A 22,574-nucleotide genomic window follows, 5' to 3' on the forward strand; every position below is an offset into this window, starting at 1 on the left:
AACTTTTTTATAGCAAAAGGCACTATAAACAAAGTCAAAACACAAACAATAGGCTAGGAGAAAATATTTGCAATACACATAGCGGAGAAAAGGGCAAATGTATCTTGAAGACAAGGAGCTCCCAGTGAAAACTGACCAAGGTTCTGAGAGGCTGATCACATGGGAAACGGGCAGCCTCCTCTGCAGCGAGGTAACATTTCTCACCATATAACTTGCAAAACAAAACCACTGATAACAACTAGTGCTGGCAAAGTGCAGAGAAATACACATGCTCATATTCTGTTTATAGTGCCATCAATTATAACTTTTTGGAACATAATATGCATACCCTTGGTCCCAGCAATCCCACTTCTGGGGATTTACTCAAAATAAAATTACTAATATGTAAAGATATATTCAGGAATTCTTGTCACATATTCTATAGTAACAAGACAAACAATTAAGCAAGCAAAATTGGAAACAACCTGAATACCCATAATAGGGAATTGCTGAATAAATGATACATTGTATGATACAGACATCCTATGGAACGCTGTGTAACTATAGGTCCATGGCTTCTTATCTGAAACCCTTGGGGCAGATATGTTTTCATAATTCAGAATTTTTTTCAGATGTAAAAATTCATTTATATTAAATAACATATATGATAATAATATAAAATAACGTGTTTAACACATATGTAATAGTATCTTAAATAGTATATTTTTATACTATGTAATACTCCATACAGGTTTGGAGGAACACCTTGTAATCAAATACATTAATATTTCTACAGCAAAACGTGGATATTCATCCAAAATGGAATAAATAAAACTAAAAAAGAATGTTTCGGGTCAAATCTTACCACCAAAATAATTGTGGAAAAAATTGGACTTAGAATGGAGGATAAAGGATTGTGGGTGTCATAGATAGACCTGCGTATACTAGCTTGGGGGACACTGGGGAGCACTGTGGGTATATATTCTTAGGCACACTCCATGAGACGTGGCTAAATTCAAAAGTAATTTTTAGAGTGACCCATGCAGTATGATCTCATTTGGTTTGCAAGAACAAACCAAAGCCCCCATATATATGGATATACATTTGCATAAGCAAAGAGAAATCATGGAGAAGCCAGATGAATTGTGTGATTGATTACATGGGGGTGGGAGAGACATTGAGGGGCTTAAAGGGGTAACCCAAAAACATGTCTGTATTCTTTCACTTATTTTAATGAGCTGACATCACTTTCATCATGAAAATACCAAACTTTTGAAAGAGGGAGAAGGCGCAAGAAAACCAAACAAAAACCGTATTTGAAGGCTTCATAGTCCTCTTCCAATGCTGACATGTGTCACTCTGTTTGGAACTATGTGGCTGTGGGGTACAGCAGTGACTACAACATACACTCACCTTCACATGCCTCAAAGTGCAAAACAGTAATGAGTTTGCTTTCTTGTTGGTATTAGAAATAAGGGAATAGGAGGGTGCAGGAGATAGATTCGTCCTGGCTGGAGAAGATGGGTTTTGAGCCACTCCTTGGCAGGATAATAATGCTAAAAGCAAACACTTATGAGAAGCTTCTCTACTTTCTGCATGTCACCATCACTCTAACCGTTTCATGTGTATAAACTCCCTGATTTCTGCGACAGCCTTCTGAGATGGGTATTTTATTACCATCATCCCATTTTATAGGTGAGGAAACTGAAGCCCAGGGAGATTAAATTATTTGCCCAAGGTTATACAGCTACTCCCAACAAAGCTGAGGCCCAAACCAAGGCAGTCTGGCTCAGAGTGTGTGCACCCAACTACTACTACACACTGCCACTTTTCAGACAGGACCATGGATGGTTGAATAGAGACATACTCATTGCAGCCACAGGGAGGGGCCTGAGGAAGCCCCAGAGGCTAAAGCAGCCTGGGTATGTTCTAGGAATGTTGCCTAGGTAGGAATACTGTGCATCCCAGCAAAGACCTGGTTGGGTGACTTAAGCTTCATCCACAAGTATCTGAAGAGTATTATGGATCCTCACTGAATAAATACCTTGCTGCTGCATCTCACCTAGGATCACTGGACAGATAGTTGGCTGAGCAGCTTGCTCACATGTCAGTGCTGGCAGTTGAGTCTGAGATTAGAGGGTTGTATGTTAAACTGCTGGTGCTTTTTTTGTCCACTGTAGCCGATCACATCAGGCATGCCCCTCCCATATATAGTCCCATGGGCTTCTCAGCATGCCTCAATGCACCTGCTCCAGAATGTGTTTTCCCATCTCTTGGTGATGCCTTCCAAGTCCCTCAAAGTCAATTTTGCATGTGCCACCCATCTATGCATTTAAGTCCCACATGCCAAATGCCACTCTCAGGTTTGGTGAAAATCCAACCAGCCATTTTCACATGATGTGATGACAGACAAATAGAGAGAAATGTAATTGCAGTTATAACTATTATCCCAGGCTTTCTGAGCTGGAGTCTTATATGTACCAAATTCCCCAAAAAGCAAGTACTGACCAAAATTTCCCAAAAACCAAGTTCTGACCATTTAGGTGTTTCCTTCCTCCCTGTCCTCTTCCTTCCTTCTCTTCTGTTTCCCTCTTTTATCTGCACATCACTTAGTTTCCTTCCCTTCTTCTCTTTCCCTTTTCCTTCCTTGTCATGTTTCTTGAACACCTACTTTGTAGGTGCACCCAGCCTATCCATGCCCATCTGCTGCCATCACTTCATCCTGGATGGAAGGTGGTCTCGACACCACAGCCTTCTCCCTACTAAATTCCTCAAGTACAGTACTAAGGTCTCCAATGACCATAGCGGACAAACAGCAGAACAAGCAGTGTCCTCTGGGTGGGAGAATCCTCTTCACCTACCCCTGCCCCAGCCATAGCCCACCTACAGTTTTCCTGAGAGAAGGCGTCTGGAGTGACCTGTCTCAGTTATTTCTAGGAGCTTTAATTCTCCACATCAGTGTCTCCAAACTTTTAATCCATAAGAAATGTATCCTGCCCCTCAATATATTTATGTAAAAATAATATGCATAAGTTACCAAATGAATTTACATTCTGAAACATGCACACAAAATAAACATTTTTAAAGTATCAGATACGATAGTATTATAAATAGAAGTTCTAATGTTTTCTTCACGGTATCTCACCTTGCAAACCACAGCTTTAAATAACCCAGCTGCCTGCAGCCCATGCTAACTGGAGTTTCTGTTTCTGTATTTGCAGGACATGTTCACATTACAGACTTCAACATAGCGACGGTAGTGAAAGGAGCAGAAAGGGCTTCCTCCATGGCTGGCACCAAGCCCTACATGGGTGAGTGTTCCAGGCCCCATCTTTTCATGTGATCGGGCTCACTGCCTAAGACTCAGCATCCTTCTCTTGTTTCATCTGCCACTGCCCGCTGCCACATACCCTCCCATGCTCACATGAGATTCCACAGTTCCCAGTAGATACAATGCTCCCTCGAAGCTCTGGACCTTTTCCAAGCTGTCTCCTCTGCTAGACAACCCCTCTCCTCTTGGTTTTCTAGAGACCTCCTGCTCAGCCAGAGAGCCATGGCTCAGGCTTGAGAGGGTGGCAAACAAAACAAGTATTTTCTTTTCCATTTATGTTCAGTATTTTCCAGAATTTAACTTGGTGGTGGTCATTCTAGGCCTACATTCTTAGGCACACAGTGTTCTTTCAATGTGTAGTTTTAAATGGTTTTTTAAGGAATTTTTATGGAATTATTGTTTTTAGTTTGCATTCTGTTCTCTTGTTTTTATCTTCTTGGTTATGGATGCCTCTTATCTGAATGCTGGATCTTCTTTGCCAATCTTCAGCATTCGTCAGTGTCCCTCAAATCTTTATTACCTCTTCCTTCATTTCTTTAAAAATGTTCTCATTGTTATATTTCTCTTCTCCCAAGGCATTATCTATTGTGTTTATTTGTTTGGTGTGTTTTCTACTGAAGTCTTCATTTCTGAAATCATTTTCCCTTTCTTTCTTTCTCCCTAAGTTCTCCCACCTGATTTCTGAGTTTTTTATTCTAATTAATGTTGTTTTTCATGTCTTATATAATTTTGTTAATGTCTTTATTACGTGTTAATTCTGAATGTCTATATTGTTATCAATTACTGTGTAACAAACTGTGTCAAAACATAGTGGGTTAAGACAATCACAACGTTATTTCTCACAATTCTTTTGGTTGACCAAGTGGTTTTTCCTCAGGTTTGGCTGGGCTCACTCATGAAGATGCATTCAACTGGTAGGTCAGCTGGGAGCTAGGTTCAGCTAGGACAGCTGAGATGAACATATCACTCTTTCTCTATGTGGTCTTTCATCATCAAAGTGGCTAGAGTGAGCTTCCTCACATGTAGTTTCAAGATGGTAGAGCCAGTTCTCCCATGCTTATCAGGACTCTGCCTGCTTCACATTTCCTGGTGTTCTGTTGGCCAAGGCAAGTCACATAGCCAACCACGTGGAAGGGAACTGCATGGGGCATGGCTATCAGAAGGCTGATGCACTGGGGAACCATTAATGAAACAACCCATCACTGTGTCTTTTAACTCTTTTGAAACGTAGGCTATAGTTTCATTCTGTTTTATCAGCACATCTTTCTGTGTGTTTTTATTGTAATGATGTTATTCTGCTCTTCATTCTCCTTTTACTTATAATAACTTGGTATGGAATTTGACTTTGATACTTTTCTGTTGCTCTTTTGTTTCAGTAATTGTTGATGATTATTAATGTATCATATGCATGAGTTTTATGCCTAGATAATCCCCATTTACCATTGCAAATGATATAAGAAATACATGTTTAAGGCTAGAAAATGTAATCAGTGCTGCACAAAGGTGCACAAACATTTAAAGCCCATATTTCTCCATATCTTTCTTCCAATGGTTACTGCTATTAATGTTTTTCTTTTATTTTCCTTTTTCAAATGGAAGAAGGAGGCCTTAGGAAGCATAGAATCTGATAACTGGATGAAGCATTTATAGGCGGTACCTAACCAGAGGTACAACTTTTGCTGCAGAAAACTAACCACTGGGATGAGGAGTCCACCATCTTAGCTGAACTCTCTGCTGCTGTCTGTCATTCAGCAGTGAAAATGCCCTGTTCCCAGTTTGGCCTCACTTAACTCTGGCCAGGTTGTGCCTTATAAGGCACTGTATATTGAATTAAACAACCAAAATCTTTCTTCCCTGACCGCATAAACAGTGCCTAAAACCGCCTGGAGGAGTTAGAGTTGCACATGGGTATTGCAGTGGGGGAGGAGGCTTAGTTTGGACATGGTGGAGGGTTTGAATTCCACATGGCCTGAGGAAGAAGAGACCTCCCTGAGCCCTTGGCAAAGCCTAAATTCCAATCTATCTTCATGAACACTAGGTTTTTGGGGATCCGCTATAACCTTCTTATTGTCTTCCTTACAGATATAAAAAGAAATGACTATTTCCCTGGAAGGATAAATTCCACCTTTAGACTTGAGATCAAAATAGAGCCAGCTGAGGGGCCTCCAGCAAGAGAGAGGGGTAGAAATTGCTCATTTTATGTGAACTTTGTTTTTCTAAACTTTTAGAAGATGGTGTGGTTCAGGATAGCATTCCTAACTTAACAGACCTATCTCTTGTGTTGTTTGGTGAAGTGTCAAAATCTAAGGCAGCTTGCTATCCAGGTTTCCTGGCTTTGTTCTACTCTCCCATTTTTATCTGGAGTTCCTCTTTCCTTTGTCTGTAGGGTCTCTGTCCTGAGGCAGTTTGGTTCTACTTCACACAGTTTTTCCTTGGGGCTTTTTCCTGGAAGGAGTTGTGGCTGGGTGGATTATAGACTTTTGATGTCCCAGACTCTTCAGTCTCCTTCAGAATTTATCAAGAGCCCTTTCAGTGCCCCTGATACTAGACTGTACAAACTCCTACCAGCTTCAGCCGCTGTTCTCAAAGTGGTTGTCTGTGTTTCCCAGTGAATACCTGCTGAGTATTTTGGAGTTCTTTGTTTTCTGGTCCATAGAATGCTGCTTTGTTGCTTCTCTTGGTTTCTTTCCGTGTAGAAATCACTACCATGCGCTTCTTGTCACTGTTGTGTTTTGCTGCTACCCACCTGTATTTTGAGGGTTGTAGGGAGAACTTATTTTTGTAGCAAATGCATCCATGAGTTTTTGGTTTAGCGATCTATTTGCTCTGTTTTATATGCAGATTTGGGGAGATTCAAAATCTATACCATCATCTCCCTAGAATCCACTACTCATGTCATTAATCTTTGATTTATTAAATAAATAGAATAAATGAAGTTTGACTATAAATACCTGCAATGGTATAAATAATAGGCAACTTGCTTTTGGGTATTTACTATATGTCAGGTACCGAGCTAAGTGCTTTCCACCTATAATTTCATTTAACATGAAGACAGGCACATTAACTATAACCTGTAACTTCTTTTAATGCCCTCGAACATGAAATAGACACAAGTATTTCTTTCCATTTTAGAGTTAAGGAAATGGAGGCTTAGGAGGTTGGGTGACTTCCCCATGTTGACATTGTTGGCAAGAGTCAGACCCAGGTCAATGTGACTCCAAAACCCAAGCTCTGAAGTACATCTCAACGTGGACTCCCATGACAGCAACTCCTTTTTAGCAAAAATACCAGCAGATATCCATATAAGTGAATTCATTCACTTACAAGTAGTCTTCATGGGAGCCTGAACACTTACTCCAACAAGGCTTTTTTTGTTGACGACCTTTCTGAGATCGCTTTCTGGAAGGACCTGGAGCTGGGGCAAGTCTGACCAAAGAGGTCACTGCCTTGAGATTCAAGAGAGATCAACTGGGCGAGATTCAGCAACTGATGGGATGGAGAATGGGGGCAACGGCAACTTCTGGATTGTGCAGCAGAGTGGTGCTCACTCTGTAGGGGACCCAGCAAGAGCAGTAGGTTTGTGAAGTGGCATGATGCAGACTGGACATGTGGATGGAGAACCTGCCAGCACTGAGATGCAGCACAGCCATGGAAGTGGACAGGATCCCCCAAGGAGGATGCAGGAAGGCAGAGAACCGATTCTGAGGCTCAAGAATGCTGTGCTGGAAGGGGCACGTGGAGGCTGAGGGGGGACATCCCACAGGGGAGTGCTGAGAAGAGAGACGCCAGGTAAGGGCAGCAGCTCCCATTAGAAGCCTCCTCTGTATTCCTACCGATTCGTTCTGACTGCTTTCACGCTGTTTCCGAAAAGCAAATTGATGTCAAGGAGTGTAGATCCTGGACCACTGGAGAAGTTCGAGACAGTTTTTTTGTTTTATTTTGTTTTGTTTTTTTAAGACAGAGTTTCACTCTTGTCACCCAAGCTAGAGTATAATGGCATGATCTTGGCTCACTGCAACCTCTGCCTCCCAGGTTCAGGCGATTCTCCTGCCTCAGCCTCCCAAGTAGCTGGGATTACAGGCACATGCCACCACGCCTGGCTAATTTTTGTATCTTGTTTTTGTTTTTGTTTTTGTTTTGAGACAGAGTCTTGCTCTGTTGCCCAGCCTGGAGTGCAGTGGCGTGATCTCTGCTCACTGCAAACTCCACCTCCTGGGTTCATGCCATTCTCCTGCCTTAGCCTCCCAAGTAGCTGGGACTATAGGCACCCGCCACCACGCCTGGCTATTTTTTTTGTATTTTTAGTAGAGACGGGGTTTCACTGTGTTAGCCAGGATGGTCTCAATCTCCTGACCTCGTGATCCACCAGCCTCGGCCTCCCAAAGTGCTGGGATTACAGGCATGAGCCACCATGCCTGGCTAATTTTTGCATTTTTAGTAGAGACAAGGTTTTACCACGTTGGCCAGGCTGGTCTTGAACTCCTGACATCAGGTGATCCATCTGCCTCAGCCTCCCAAAGTGCTGGGACTGCAGGCATAAGCCACCACACCTGGCCAAGTTCAAGGCAGTTTTCTACCAGCCCTGATGTCTCTGCCTGCATGTGGCACCATGCCTAACAGACTCACTCGAGCCTCCTCAAAGGCTCTACTGGGGCTTCCTGACCTTGCTCCTGCCTCACACTGTCTGAGGCAGCCCAGTCCAGGTTCTTGGTCTCCAGGAAAGCAGAGCCATGGGGACCCAGCTGGGCACTCTCCTCCATGGCCCTGCTTTCAAAAGGGAGAAGAAATCTGACCTGTATTGGGACCTCGCTACCTGCCTGTCTTCACATTTAATCCTCAGAAGATTCACATGACGTTTCTACATCTCTTATTTTATGTGTGAGGAACCAGAGGTCTGGAGAGGTTAATTAGCCTGCCCAGGGCCACACAGCTGGTCAGTGAAGGAGCCAGAATTTGAAGCCAAGTCTATTTTGATCTGAAGTCTATGCTTTTGCTACTACACCAAGCTGCCTTTTTGACACTGAGCTCCTGAATTATAAAGACGACTTTCTCAGCCAAGAAATAAGTTCATTGTCCCAGCTGTATGTGAGAGTCGGGGTTACTGATGGAAAAAGCTTTTCCAATTAGAAAAGCTTCAGGCCTGACTTAATGGCCAAATGTACAGAAGAGATTTTTATAGGCTTTAGAGGACACAGCTGATTTTCCTAATGGTTGTATTTTCAGACACTGTAGTTGGGGAATAGTACCAGGCAGTGGGAGTTTAGTGGGGAAGCTGGAGTTAAGGGAGAGCTCTCTCAATAAAGTCAAATCTTGCAGCTCCTGGGGCTGTAAATTCCTAATGCCAAGTGGCAGGTTTGTTTATTTCACTCACTTGAGCTGTTCAGTTCAAAGGCCCAATAACAAGTTCCCAGAATGTTCCCAACACAGATTCAGAAAATGGACTGATGAGTAAGCTCCCAGAGGTAACTCACAAAAGATGATCCCGGAAGAAAAATTTGCATAGGGCTGAATTTTCATTAATTGAAAGAGCAGATGGAATTTGCAATTGGAGAAAAAAAACATCTCTCTAAAATGTGCCAGATTAGAAGTCAGAATGTTCCAGCAGCCACGTGGGGCTTCAGAGTTTATTAATTTGAGGTGAAATGAAGAGCAAGGCATTGATTCAGTAAACATTTACTGAGTGTTTAGGAGGTACAGGGCTTAGTTAGGCACTGGGGCTGCAGAGGGGAGTACTGCTCTCCCAGTCCTCACACAGATTGTATGAACATAGTTGTACACAGGTCACAGTCAAGGAGGACGATGGTGTGGCTATTGGAAGGAGGTGCTTCTGGCATGAAGAGGGGGAGATGAGATCTTTTTGGACAGTTTTAAGACAGTTTCCTGGAGAAGGTGACAATCTGAATTAGACTTTAAGGATGTGCTCTGCTGGGTAACGATAGAGAGAGGGCATTTAGGCAGACGGAACAACCCGTACAAAGGCATTGGGGAGTGAAGCACCATTGTGTGAAGGGAGAACTTGGCAGCTCCATTGTTTTACAGCTTCTAGGACAAGAGGAGGTGGGGAGGGAGAGAGCAGACAGGGCAAAGCACAGGAGTCTTGAATGCTGTGGTAAGAGCCTAGGGAACCAGTGGAAGGTTCAGTGCTGGAGACCACTATGATCAGACTCATAGGATTAGGGCCTCAAGGGTGGTGACCTTGGAGAAACAGATGAGTAACAGGAAAGCATTAGGGGTCAGGCTCAAGGGGGATGGTCCAGGTAAAGTGTGGGCTTCAGCATGAGGCAGCTGGGTGTCTTCCACTCAGTGGCTGAGTGAACCTGGGTGATTCTCATTACCAGACATAGTGCACATAAAGCACTTACCATGATGAACACTCAGGAAATGTTGGCCACTGAGCCACAGGACCTCTCAGAATCCTCGTCTGAGAAATGGGATTACTGGTTTATGCAGTCAGCCTCAGGAGGTTGCTTTGAGGATTTATTGACATTAATTATAGAAGGCATATAGCATAATGCCTGATGAAAGATAACTACTCACAACCAGTAGCCAATATTAATGTTGTTGTTGTTCTGATTGCTAATAGTTCGATAATTATTTAGTGTATGCTAAATACTGGGAACACAGAGCCAAATCAAACATTCCCCTGCCTTATGGAGCTCACACTCTAGTTGCAGAAACAGACTAACCAAATCCCAGTTCACTGCAGGGGCTGGGTTGGCCAGGGGATGGTGGGTGCACTAGGGAGATGATGGGGCTGTTGCATTGTCAGTGCTCCCCAAATGTCAGTTCCCTTCCCCCAGGACACTGCAGTGAGTCCAGAGGGATGGTGGTGGTGATGGAAGCAGAGGCCTGTCTGCAGTGCAGGAGGTGCAGCCAGGGCTCCATGCTCCACAGAGCCAACAGGAGCCAGGAACAGGTGGAAGCCCCGCCGCCCCCTTGTGAGTTGGAGAGGCGGGATTCCTGCCCTCCTGGGTGCAGCTGTAGCTACTCAGCTGCAGCTGCAGACCTGGGCATCCCTGTGCTCTCAGGGAAACCCCATTCCCCCCGTAGGCTCAGGGGCACCTGTTCCTGCTGCCTGGACTCGCCCTGCTCCTGGTACCCACTCTGATTTCAGAGTGGGGTTGTGGCCAGGCCTGGGTACATACCAGCCAGGTATGCACATGCTCAGGGCAGCACTGACATGCCAGCCCCCTGCTACCTTGGCCCCCTTTGGACATTGGGCACCAACAAGCATGAGAGAGAGGCTGAAGGGGTGCTGAGAGTGGCTCAGAATTGGCCTGCAGGATCCCATCAGCACAAACAGCCTGGCCCCCATGAACAGTGGCAGGAGGCAGACAGGCTACTAGGTGGAAATGAGTGGGTCCCCATGAAGCCCCACTTTCAAGCCAGGGATGGTCTGAAGCCTGGGGGCTGGGTCACCAGTTCCACTGACCGGAGTGAGAACTTGTGATGCTTTTTCCAGGCCCACCCATGGCCACCCATGGACTAATCAGCACATACTTCCTCCCCTCTGAAGCCCATAAAAACCCCAAACTGAGCCAGACTGGGGCAGATGTTGGGACAACCTGCCTGCGGAGAGGAGCTACGCGCTGTGAGTCTCCTCCCAGCTGAGAGCTGAACAGACATCTGCACAATCTGCCCGTGGAAAGGAGCTACCCACTTCAGGTCTCCTGAGAGCTGTACTGTAGCTCAATAAAGCACCTCTTTGCGTTGCTTACCCTCCAGTTGTCCATGTACCTCATTCTTCCTGGACACAGGACAAGAACTTGGGACCTGCTGAATGGTGGGAGTGAAAGAGCTGTAACACAAACAGGGCTGAAATATGCCCCCTGCTCACCACGTTGTGAACACAAGAAGGAGAGAAGGGAGAAGGAGAGAAGAGCTGTAGCCCTACAGGGAGCCCAGACTTAGGAGCTCCCCAAGCCAGGGCTGTGATGCCCTCTTTGGGGCTCTGCAGTTCCTGGCATCTCTAAGCTTCTGGGCACCACCAAGTTCCCCAGTGGCCACAGTGGAAGCCACTTGCGGTATGCCTGGTCCAGACGCAGCCTTGGAGGGAGCTGGCGCTCGTGCCAGTGCCTGGAGCTGTTCACCCCGCCACAGCCAGCATGCCTAGCTGTGTGCAGTGGCCGGACCCCATGCTCGCTCGCTCACACAACCCTCATGGCTCTGTGCCTGGCTTGCCCTTGGCAGGTTTGGGATCTGGACCAGTAGCACAAGCTGAGTGCAGCCTGCCAGGCCAAGTGAGCAGAATGAGCCATTCAGGCCCAAGCAAAATGCAGGTGAAGGTGCCACCAGCCACAGAAATTTCCGGCTGGTGAAGCAACACCCCAAGGATCCTGTGACAGTGGGGCCACCATGGCAGTGCTGTGCACTCCTTGTAGATATTATTGAGGCCAGGGAAAGTGAAGTTTGCTTCCCAGAGAAAGTGGCAAAGCCGGCATTTGGCCCTAGGTCAGTGAGGCTCCACTGTCCGTTATCTTTCCTGAGAACCATTCATTCATTCATTCATTCAGCAGAGACTTGCTGAGCACCTTCTACATGCTAGGCACTGTTCTATGGACTGAAAACCCATGTGTGAATAAAACATAAGTATTCCTACCCTCATTGGTTTGGCTGTTTGTGAGGGAGACAGTCAGTTTAAAAATCACCAAACTGATAAATATGGAGTTTGAGATGCTTAGTTTTGAGGAATAATTTTCATACAGTAAAATGTACTCTTTTAGTGTATAGCTCTCTGAATTCAGACAAACACATACAGTCATAGATAAACACCACCACTATAAAGATATAGATGGGTTCCATCACCCCCACAAAAGTTCCTCATTCCCAGTCCCTGGCAACCAGCAATCGATTTTCTACCCCTATGATTCTGCCTATTCCAGAAAGTCATATAAATGAGATCATATTGTATACAGCCTTTTGAATGTGGCTTTTTCACTTAGAATGATGTATTTGAGATTTACTCATGGCGTGTGTATCAGCATTCCCTTCCTATTGCTGGATATACATACACGTGTTTATCTGTTCATCAGTTGAGGGGCACCTGAGTTGTTTACAGTTTTACATATTTATGAATAAAGCCATTATGGACATTTGCATACAGGTTTTATATGAGCTTAAGTTTCCATTTCTCTGGAATAATTACCTAGAAGTGAGATTGCTGGATCATTTGGTAAGAAACTGCCAAACTGGTTTCTAGAATGGCTGGACCACTTTCCATTCCCACAAGCAGCGAATGAGAGACCCGGTTGTTCTGTGTCCTCGCCAGTACTTGGTATTGTCCCATCGTTGAGGTCATTAGGCATTCTAATAGGTCAGTCGTGATTTCAGTTTGCAAATCCCTGGTAACTAATGGTGTTGAGCATCTTTTTGCTTGCCTGTTTGCCATCCATATATTTTCTGTGTGGAATATATGTTCAAATCATTTGCCTGTTAATTTATTGGATTATTTTGGCTGGGTGTGGTGGCTCATGCCTGTAATCTCAGCACTTAGGGAGGCTGAGTCAGGTAGGTCACTTGAGACCAGGATTTCGAGACCAGCCTGGCCAACATGGAGAAACGCTGTCTCTACTAAAAAATACAAAAAATTAACTGTGTGTGGTGGTGTGCACCTGTAATCCCACTTATTCAGGAGTCTGAAGCCCAGGAGGCGGAGGTTGCAGTGAGCCAAGATCACACCACTGCACTCCAGCCTGTGCAACAGGGCGAGACTCCATCTAAACAAAAAAAAAAAAAAAAGGAAAAGAAAAAAACATTTACTGGAATATTTTATTTCATTTTGAGAGTTTTAAAATATATCCTGGATAGAATTCCTTTATCAGATATATATTCTAAAAATATTTTCTCCAAGTCAGTGGCTTGTCTTTCTATTATCTTAAAAGAGTCTTCTTAAATTTATTTTTATTTGTTTTACTATTCAAGTGAAGCAGTGGGACTGCTAAAGGAACAAGAAATTTGTTACCACTTGTGATCAATTAGTTATAAACACCACTGTACTTAGACCAATTTAACGGTCTTTTTTAAAAGCTGAGGTTTTAAATTATGATGTCAACTATAAGGTTTTTGCAGTTCTTTATAAGGTGAAGAAGTTCCCTTCTACTTCCAATTTATTCAGTTTTTTAAAATCGTAAATGCACGTTGAATTTGGTCACATAGCATTTCTAAATCTGTCGAGATAATCATGTGGTTTCTCTTCTATAGTCTGTTGAAATGCTGCTGACTGACTTTGAAATGTTGAACCAGCCTTACCTTCCCAGAAGAAACCCTGTTTGATCATAACGTAGTATCTTTCACATATAATCCTTGAATCAACGTACTAATATCTTGTTCATAATATTTACATCTAGGTTCTTGAGGAATTTTTGTCTGTAGTTCTATTTTCTGGTAACAACTTGGTGTGGCTTTGGTATTAGAGTAACGCCGGCAACGTAGTTGAGAAGTTTCCTCCCCTTCTGTTTTCTAAAAAAAATATGCCCAAGATTGGTATTATTTCTACACATATTTTGTAGAATTATGCAGTGAAGATATTTGGGCCTGGAGTTTTCTTTGAGGGAAAGTTTTTCACTGTGGATTCAATTTCTTTAACAGACATGGGACTATTCTGTTTATCTATTTCTTCAAGAACTAAGTAAATTTAAATAAGATTTGGTAGTTTATGTCTTTCAAGGAATTTCCCTAGTTCATCTAACTTTTCAAATGTTAGGGCATACAGTTATGTGTAATATCCCCTTATTATCCTTTTAATGACTGTAAATTCTGTAGTGATGTCCCCTCTTTCAGTCCTGAATTGGTAATTGATGTTTTCTCTCTGGTTTTCCTGGTCATTCAGAGTACAGGTTTATCAAATGTATTGATCTTTTTAAAGAACCAGTTTTTGCTTTATTGATTTTCTCTATTATTTTTCTATTTTTTATTTTAATTTCTTCTCTCTTATCTCTTATGCCTTCCTTCTCTCTGCTTACTTTGAATTTAATTTATTCTTCTTATTCTAGTCTCTTAAGGTGGAAGTTTAGGTAATTTGAGACTTGTCTTATTTTCCTCCATAAGCATTTAATGCTATAAATTTTGTTTTAAGTCCAGCTTCAGCTGTATCCCACAAATTTAGATATATTGTGCTTTTAATTTCATTCAGTTAAAAACATTTCTAGGCCAGGCGTGGTGGCTCACGCCTGTAATCCCAGCAGTTTGGGAGGCCGAGGCAGGCGGATCACAAGGTCAGGAGATCAAGATCATCCTGGCTAACACAGTGAAACCCCATCTCTACTAAAAAATATAAAAAATTAGCCAGGCATAGTGGTGGGTGCCTGTAGTCCCAGCTACTCGAGAGGCTGAGGCAGGAGAATGGCGTGAACCCGGGAGGTGGAGCTTGCAGTGAGCCGAGATAGCACCACTGCACTCTAGCCTGGGCAACAGAGTGAGACTCTGTCTAAAAAAAACAAAACAAACAAACAAAAAAACATTTTTCTGACAGTATTTGGGAATTTTTAATATATCTTTCATTGATGTTCAGTTTAATTCTGTCATGATCAGAGAAAATATTTTGTATGACTTCTTTTCTAAAAACTGGTGAAGTTTAATTTATGGTCTAAATATGATCTATCTTGGTTAATATTACATGCAAACTTGCAAAAATATGTATTGTCTTCTTTGGTCCTGTGTTCTATAAATGTCAATTAGCTCAGGTTGTTTGATAACATTGCTCAGGTTTTGTATGTATTTTTGTTGATTTTTTGTCTACTTCTTATATCAATTACTAAGATGTAAGTGTTGGAATTCCCAGCTATGATTGTAAATTTCTCTGTTTTTCCTTGCTTTTCATTTAGGATCATTACATCTTCTTGATAAATTGCCCCATTTATCATTATATAATGTCCTTCTTATTCCTTGTTCTAAAGTCTGCTTTGCCTGGTATTAATACAGCCACTTCAGCTTTCCTTTGGTTAGTGTTTACATGACATATCCAGTGGTGTGCTGGTAAATGTCTAACAGCTAGTTCTCTGGTAAAGAATAAACAAATCCCCCTAATTTATAGATTTTGATTTCCATGATATAAGGACTCCACCATGGCTGATTTCAAGTTAGCAATGAGACATCATCAAACACAGAGTTGGGAAGAGATGCTAACAGTATGCTCTTGTGAGCCAGTATAACCCTACTCTAGTACATCGCTCATAATATCTTTTTCTATCCTTTTATTTCTAACCTATCTCTTTGTCTTTATTTTTAAAGTACATTTCTTGTAGGCAGTCTTTTAAATCCAGTCTAACAGTATCTGTCTTTTCATTGATATTTAGACCACTTATGTTTAATATAATTATTGAGATAATTTTATTTAAATCTATCATCTTGCCTTTTCTTGTATTTGTTTCATTTGGTCTTTGTTCCTCTTTTTCTTCCTTATTTTGGATTAGTTGATCCTTACTTATGATTCCACTTTAACTTCTCCATTGGTTAGTTCTTATACCTCTTTAAAAAACAATATACATCTTCAATTAATCAGAAAATACCTTAAATCTGTTACAGCATGTGTAATCTTATAATATACCCAAATTCATTCTATTCATCTCTTTTTACTATAAATATATGTCATTGAATTTATTTTTGCTTCAAATAGTCAATTATATTTTGCAGTGGTTAAAAATTAAAAAAAACTTTGCATTTACCTTCTTTTTGCTATTTTCATATTCTTTCTTTGTGTAGCTTCAATTTTCTAGCTGTTATTATATTCATTCTACCTGGAGGACTTCCTTTAACAATTTTGACTATTAAAATCTACTGGTAATGCATTCTTTCTTTTTTTGGTTTGCTTATATAAGGAAAAGAATCTTTATTTCCTTATATTGTTACAAGGTATTTTAACTGGATACAGAACTCTGGGTTAAGAGGGTGGTTTTTTTTTCCTTAGTCACTTAAATATTGCCACTCCATTGCTTCTGATTTGTAGTATTCCTGACAGCAAATCTGCTGTAATTCCTATCCCTGTTCCTCTGTAGGTAATATGCTTTTTTCCTTCAGCTGACTCCAAGATTTTCTCCCTCTTTTTGGTTTTAGATATGATGTACCAAGGCATATTGGATTTGTTTTCTTTTTGATATTTACTCTGGTTGGTGTTTTCTGAGCTTTTTGGATATGTGGTTTGATTACTCATCATATTTAGAAAATTCTTGGTCATTATCTCTGCAAATATATATATTTTTGACCCATTCTGTCTCTACTCTGCTTCTGGGATTTCAAAACCCGAAGTGAGATGTTTGATATTTTCCCTCACAATATTTACATGCCCTCTTCTCCCCATCCTCCACCACACTGTTGTCTCTTAGTGTTTCACTTCAGGCAATTTCTTTTGACCTATCTTCAAGTCTATTGATAAACCTATTGGAAGCATTCTTTATCTCTGGCACTATGTTTTGGCATTTGTTTGTTTTTAGCATTTCCATCTGCTTTTATAGTTTCTATCTTTCTATTGAAATCCCCGTCTGTTAACGCATGCTGTCCACCTTTCCACTAGAGCCTTTGAAATGTTTTAAATTCCTTGTTTGTTAGGTCTGACATCTAGTTCATGTCTGAGTATGATTCTGTTAATTTCTTTGTCTCTTCACAATGAGTTTTTGTTTTTTTGTCCTGTGTCTGATAATTTTTTATTAAAATCTTTGCATGATGTAAAGGAAAATGTTTATGCCTGGAAATGGACATGTTTCTTTTACTACTACGCGTTTAGTTTTCTTTGGAGGAGGAGGTAGCATTGAGTCAATCTAATTAGTAGTTGAGCTTGACTTGAGTTTTGTTGTTCTGTGGTTATTTTCAAAATACCAGCTTTAGAGTTGGGTTTTAGTGTGGTTACCAAAGTGTTTTCCTCAATGTTCCTGTTCCACCTTTGACTTAGGGTTTCTCTGTGAATCTGTGCCTTAAATAGGGTCTCTCTCTGTGCTCCTGTTCTCTAGCAATAGGCTTCTGTTTCTAGTTCCTTGACACTTGCTGATGTGGCAGAGGGTGGGGAGAGTAAATGTTCTCTGCTGCTTTGGTTCAGCCTGTCTTAGGTAGGCTCTGTGTCAATGGGTCTTGGGGATCTTAGGGGTGATCCTATCTTTCTCCCAGCAATAGGAAACCACTAATGGTCTGATCCCAGGATAATGGTAGGGAAATGAAACTGCATTTGCTAAGGCCCTGAGGCAAAAGAAGCTTGGCCCATGGAACCAAAAGAAAACTAGTGTGACCTGAGCAAAGTCAGCAAGAAAGATAACCCTTGAGAAGTGTGTAGGGCCAGATCATGTATTACCTGTGTGCTACATTATAGCTTTTGGTTTTTTATAGCAAGTTCAATGGAAAATTGTAAAGAACATTAATTGCCTTGGATAAATAGAGAATTTGGAATCCTTTAAGAGAGTGGTACTGGATAAACTAACTTTTCTGTCATCCCATATGCTATTTAGAAGTTCATCTCAAGTTTCACGTATTGACTGTAAAATGCACTGATTCTAATTCTGTGCTTCCAGTTAGAACATCATTTCTCCATGAAAACTTCCAAAAGTCCTTTTTTTTTTTTTGATTTACTAGTTGAATTGAACACATTTAACATGAAGTAGCTTTCTGATACTGGTGCATCATTTATTTCTGCCCTTTATCAGAGCTTACGTATTTACTCATTAGCCAATTAAACCTTGTTTCCTCTCCTTCTTCCTATGCATAACTCTGAAATACTAATGGTCAACAGCTGAGCAGTTTCTTGCATACTTTAGTGAAATGAGTTTTCTATTGCTAGCAGTGCTACTAGCATCTCCCCAAAAAGAGAAATTATCAGACTGATGCAGTGGTTTCATGTTATCTCAAATTAATATGTAAGCGTGTGACACCTGAGTTCATTTGACTAGCCAAGAGCCAAAGAAATATAAATTACCCCCCAAAGGATTAAGAGAGAGGCCAGGCATGCTACTTATCTCTTCTTTCCACAGCTTCTCGGCACACTTTAATGCAATGAATTATGACAGAGCTCTTGAATCATTACCTTGATGAGTTGGGCTTCCATTTATGCATTCATTTCATTGTCCATTCAGTAATAATGAATTACTATAACAAAAACTAGCTTACATCTGTTGAGAACTTACTTTGTGTCAATCTCTGAAGTAAATGCGTCAATAAGTTGTCTAATTATGGGGTAAGGGCTAGTATTATTCCATGGAATCTGAAACTCAAAAGTTAAATGCTTGCCCAGTGACAAACAGCCAGCAAAGGTAGCCGTTGAGATTCAAAGCCAGAACTCTGTGACTTAAGTTCTTTGCCACTATGATGCATTAAGCATCTACTTCTAGATCAACTGCATGCTAATCCCTTTGAATCTGGAGCTGACTTAGTCATGTTTCTGCCTTCAGAGAGCTACCCAGTGGGGGAGATGGACATGTAACTATTAATTAAAATATAGCATGATAAGGAACTAGCAAAGGTTTGGTAAGAATCTAGACCGTAGATCGATGTATTAATAGTTTGCCAAGAGAGAGGGTAAGATGGGAAACAGGAATAGCAAGGAACTTGATGAACATTCCATGGTGTAATGTGGTCTGAGTCTTGAAGTATGAATAGGAGTTCATGAATAGGAGTTCATGAATATGAATATGAAAAGCAGGGTAAAGTCATTGATGATTCAAAATATAGTATATCCTATTCTTTGAACCTGGCACAATGGGTGTCATAAGAATAGTGGCCAAATATGATGGTGCCTGGGGCCTGTTTTTAGGAAGTTTTCATGCTAAAAAGCTTGAACTTCATTCATAGTAAATAGCAAACTTGGAATGATTTTGAGCAAGTAGTTTGAACATGTGAATAATAACAACAATAATACTAGATACCATTTATTGAGCACTTACTATGTGCTTAATCAAGATATACATAGCCGTTTTGTCTTCACAATAAGATTTTGTAGCAGACATTGTTATTCCTTCTTACAGATGAGTAAACTGAGGTACATATAAGAGGTTAAGCAGCTTCCCCAAGGTCATTGTGCCAGTAAGCATGGGAGCTGAGGTTCAGTTGCAGGCCTGAGTAATTACCACTTTCATAACCCCTTTGTTTCACTGATTCTACTACTTACAAGTCTCTCAGGGGCAGTTGGAGTTGGGACTAAAGAGCCCCAGGCTGGAGACAGGCAAGTGGTTGAGGGAGCAACAATGAGACCAGACAGAGATGAAAAAGGACCAGAGTAGAGGATAGAAAGGAGGATAGAGAGGAGGATAGAGAGGAAGTTTCTGGAAGGGAAAGTAAGTCTTGGTGACCAATCAAATGGTCAAATACAAAGGCTGAAAGAGTCCTAGAGTCGAAGTTGACTCCCAGGTTTCTGACTGTGCTGCTGAAAAGACCCTTGCGGCTGAGACTGAGAACCCAGGAGAAGGGGCAGTTTGAAAGCTTGCTTCAGACAGGTTGAGTTGTGCCCATGGGACCTGTAGGTGTAAGTGTCCGGTGGGTGTTAGCTACCCAGATGTGGAAACTGGAGACGTGGTCTTGCCTTGAAGAAAGTATCAGTGGGTAGGAGACTTGGGTTCTAGTCCCAGCTGGGCCAGAAGTCATTTAACTCCTCCATTCGGACTTGGCTTCCTTGTCTATAACATTTAAGGGAGGAAGGAAATTACCTTGAAGGCCCCCTCTAGGCCAAAATTTAGTAATTCTATGTTCCCAGTCAAGAAGAGAGCAAACACCTGTGGAAACAGATCCTGGAAGGCTGTCAGCTCGCAGGCTAGATGTTGAATAGCATTTCACACTCCACTGCAAATATCAAAACCTTCAGCAATATTCACAGAGCTCACTGCAGCAGGCTAATAATTATACTTCAGGAGGTGATTGTATGCTTTTCATATTTTTAGTTTAATGAGGGAGTAAACTCTGTGTGGTTAGTGAGGGGGCAAATCCCACCACATGCACATCTACATTTCTGAGGGAAAGAAAGGCGATGTCTCATTTCACGCCCCATGTTCCTGCTTTTCTGGAAGGCCCGTTATATGATGCCCTAATGCTCCTTGGCATCAAAACTCACTTTTCATTTCAAACTTTCATTGGCGGAATTGCTCAACCACTGGTAGAGATGGTTAGCAGTAGGTGAGGCTGATCTTTCCAGGCCATTGCAGGGCAGCCAGAGTTCCCTGGTGCCCAGTGTCCGCCCAGTGTATTTTGGACTCACAAGAATCCATAAAGCATGCACCATGCACCCCATGCAGTGAAAGACAATGGGCAAGAAAGCAGGCACTGTCAGGGAATGTGAATCAAGATCCAGTTTCAAGAGGATTTTATATCATTTTTATTAATAGCAAAACCACATTTATTATCCTTCTTTTATCTACTAATTCAATTGGAACCAAAACTAATAGATGACTAATTCAATTGCAACCAAAACTAAGAGTGTTTATGAACATCAGGAAATTTTGGAATATAAAACATAGAGAGTATATGCTATATGTGTGCATGTATGTGTGTGTGTATATATATATATGATTTTTATATTCAGCATGTTTATAAAGATGGCATAATTGCTGGAAAATGTATGGCCTTTGAAGGAGACAGAACTAGGTTGTCATCATTCTGGTTGATCTTGGGGAATGGAACTGGGTTCAAATAAGCCTTAGTAGCTGTGTCACCTCAGATGTGGTACCTACTCTCTCCAAGCCTTTGCTTCCCGAAATGGAGGTAGTACCCACCTGACAAGGTCCTTGTGAGATAACACATAGACACTCATGAGATAACACATAGACACTGAGCACAGTCCCTAGCATCTAGAAGTGCTCTCTAAACATTAGCTTTTCCAAGACATGAATAGCATATGTAAAGAATTAAGAAGAGCTTCTGGCACACAGTAGACTCAATAAATGGCCCCACTAATATTGCAACTATTGGCATTGTCAGTAAAGCCACTATTCGTAATAATAGTGGAACAGCTGTACTGAGCCCTGGCCTTAAAGTTATAAGACTGACATTCTGGTCTGGGCTCCTTCACTCATCTCCATGGCCCTGAACATAGCCCCTAATCTCTGTGGTCCTCAGCTTCTTCATCCATGGCCTATGGTGCTTCAAGGATGGGAAGACTGACATGTGGAGGCATCTGTTCCCCACAAAGCCCTGCACGAATGCTGTGGACATGATGGCAGTTACAGTTGGCATTTCCAATGGCTGATAAATAGATTCAGGGTTGGCCATTCCCCTTACCAAAACATTGGAAGAAGCTTTAATTGTTGTTGTTTCATGGAAGGCCTTGGGGAATTTTATTCATTTATAATCTAAGCAGGTGTAACTAGGCTTTGGACCCTGGACTACCTTTCTGGGCATAACCACAGCCTACCACGATTATCTGCTTGATCTGTTGTTTGCTGCCCCGGTGAGCCAGGGCTGCCCCTAGAGCTGCCTTTATCACACACGTGCCCCAGGAGGTCCTCAGTCCCAGCCTTTTCTGTGTCGTCTCAGAGCAACTCGCTCCTTCCTCTGCAAGAATCCTGAGCAGCTAGCTCAAAGCCCCTGTTATAAAGATGAATCAGTACTCTTAAAACAAGACTTTGCACAGAGCAGATGCTCCTTAAAGATTAACTGTTTTAATTAGCAGGATGTAAAGAGCTTAGACAGTGCTTGGCACACAACAAGGGCAATAGAATTGTTTGCTATTTTTATTATGACTGTTTATTTATTTAGTCAGTTAACAAATTTTTCCTGCATATCTTCTTGGTACCAGGCAGGGGATGAGGCACCAGAGAGAACACAACACTCTCTGCCCTCAAGGAGCTTGGAGTCAAGAGAAAAGGGAGACAACTAAGCAAAAATGCATGAGGAGATGAAGAGCATGGGGGAAATGAGGAGGCCCCTGTCTAGCCTGGGCAGGAGGGAGATGGTAAGGAAGTGATAATAGCAGAGGCCTATTCTGAGGAGTCCACTGTACCTGTGAAGAGCCTTGTCTGGCACATGGTAGGTTCCTGGAGGATGAAACCCTAGGGCTGCACCTTCTGTGAGTTGGGAAAGAGTGTCAGTAACAGAGACAGAGACAGGGTGTTCCAGGAACAGCATGCAGCATGGAGCCAGGGTGGCCATGGGCAAGCGGGGTGGCACAAGACAGCTTGGGGCCTCAGTGCTGGGCCGTGGATTTGAACTGCCCTCTGGGCCAGACTGGTCCCCAGCCCTAGTACCTTGTGTTCCACCAAAAATTAAAAATAGGAAAGATTCCAGGATCTAGTCAAATACATTTCCAAGCCATGCCTGCTACTGAGTTGGGCCCCTGTGAACATCACCAAAGCACATCAGCACA

The 22,574-nt window shown here is 42.1% G+C and overlaps 1 protein-coding gene across 5 annotated transcripts in view; it reads left to right on the forward strand.

Annotated features, from left to right (window-relative positions):
* Positions 1–22,574, forward strand: part of STK32B (serine/threonine kinase 32B) — a 445,681-nt gene that overhangs the window by 359,840 nt on the left and 63,267 nt on the right. For 3 of the 5 annotated variants that reach the window (XM_016951222.4, XM_016951221.4, XM_063809329.1), the window contains exon 6: positions 3,201–3,290. The exons of the other annotated variants lie outside the window; for them this stretch is intronic. In XM_016951222.4, coding sequence (XP_016806711.1) covers positions 3,201–3,290 — 90 coding nt within the window. The remainder of the gene's footprint in view (positions 1–3,200; positions 3,291–22,574) is intronic. 5 annotated transcript variants of the gene reach the window in all.

Source organism: Pan troglodytes, chromosome 3 (genome assembly GCF_028858775.2).
Source record: "Pan troglodytes isolate AG18354 chromosome 3, NHGRI_mPanTro3-v2.0_pri, whole genome shotgun sequence".
NCBI classification, from domain to species: Eukaryota; Metazoa; Chordata; class Mammalia; order Primates; family Hominidae; genus Pan; species Pan troglodytes.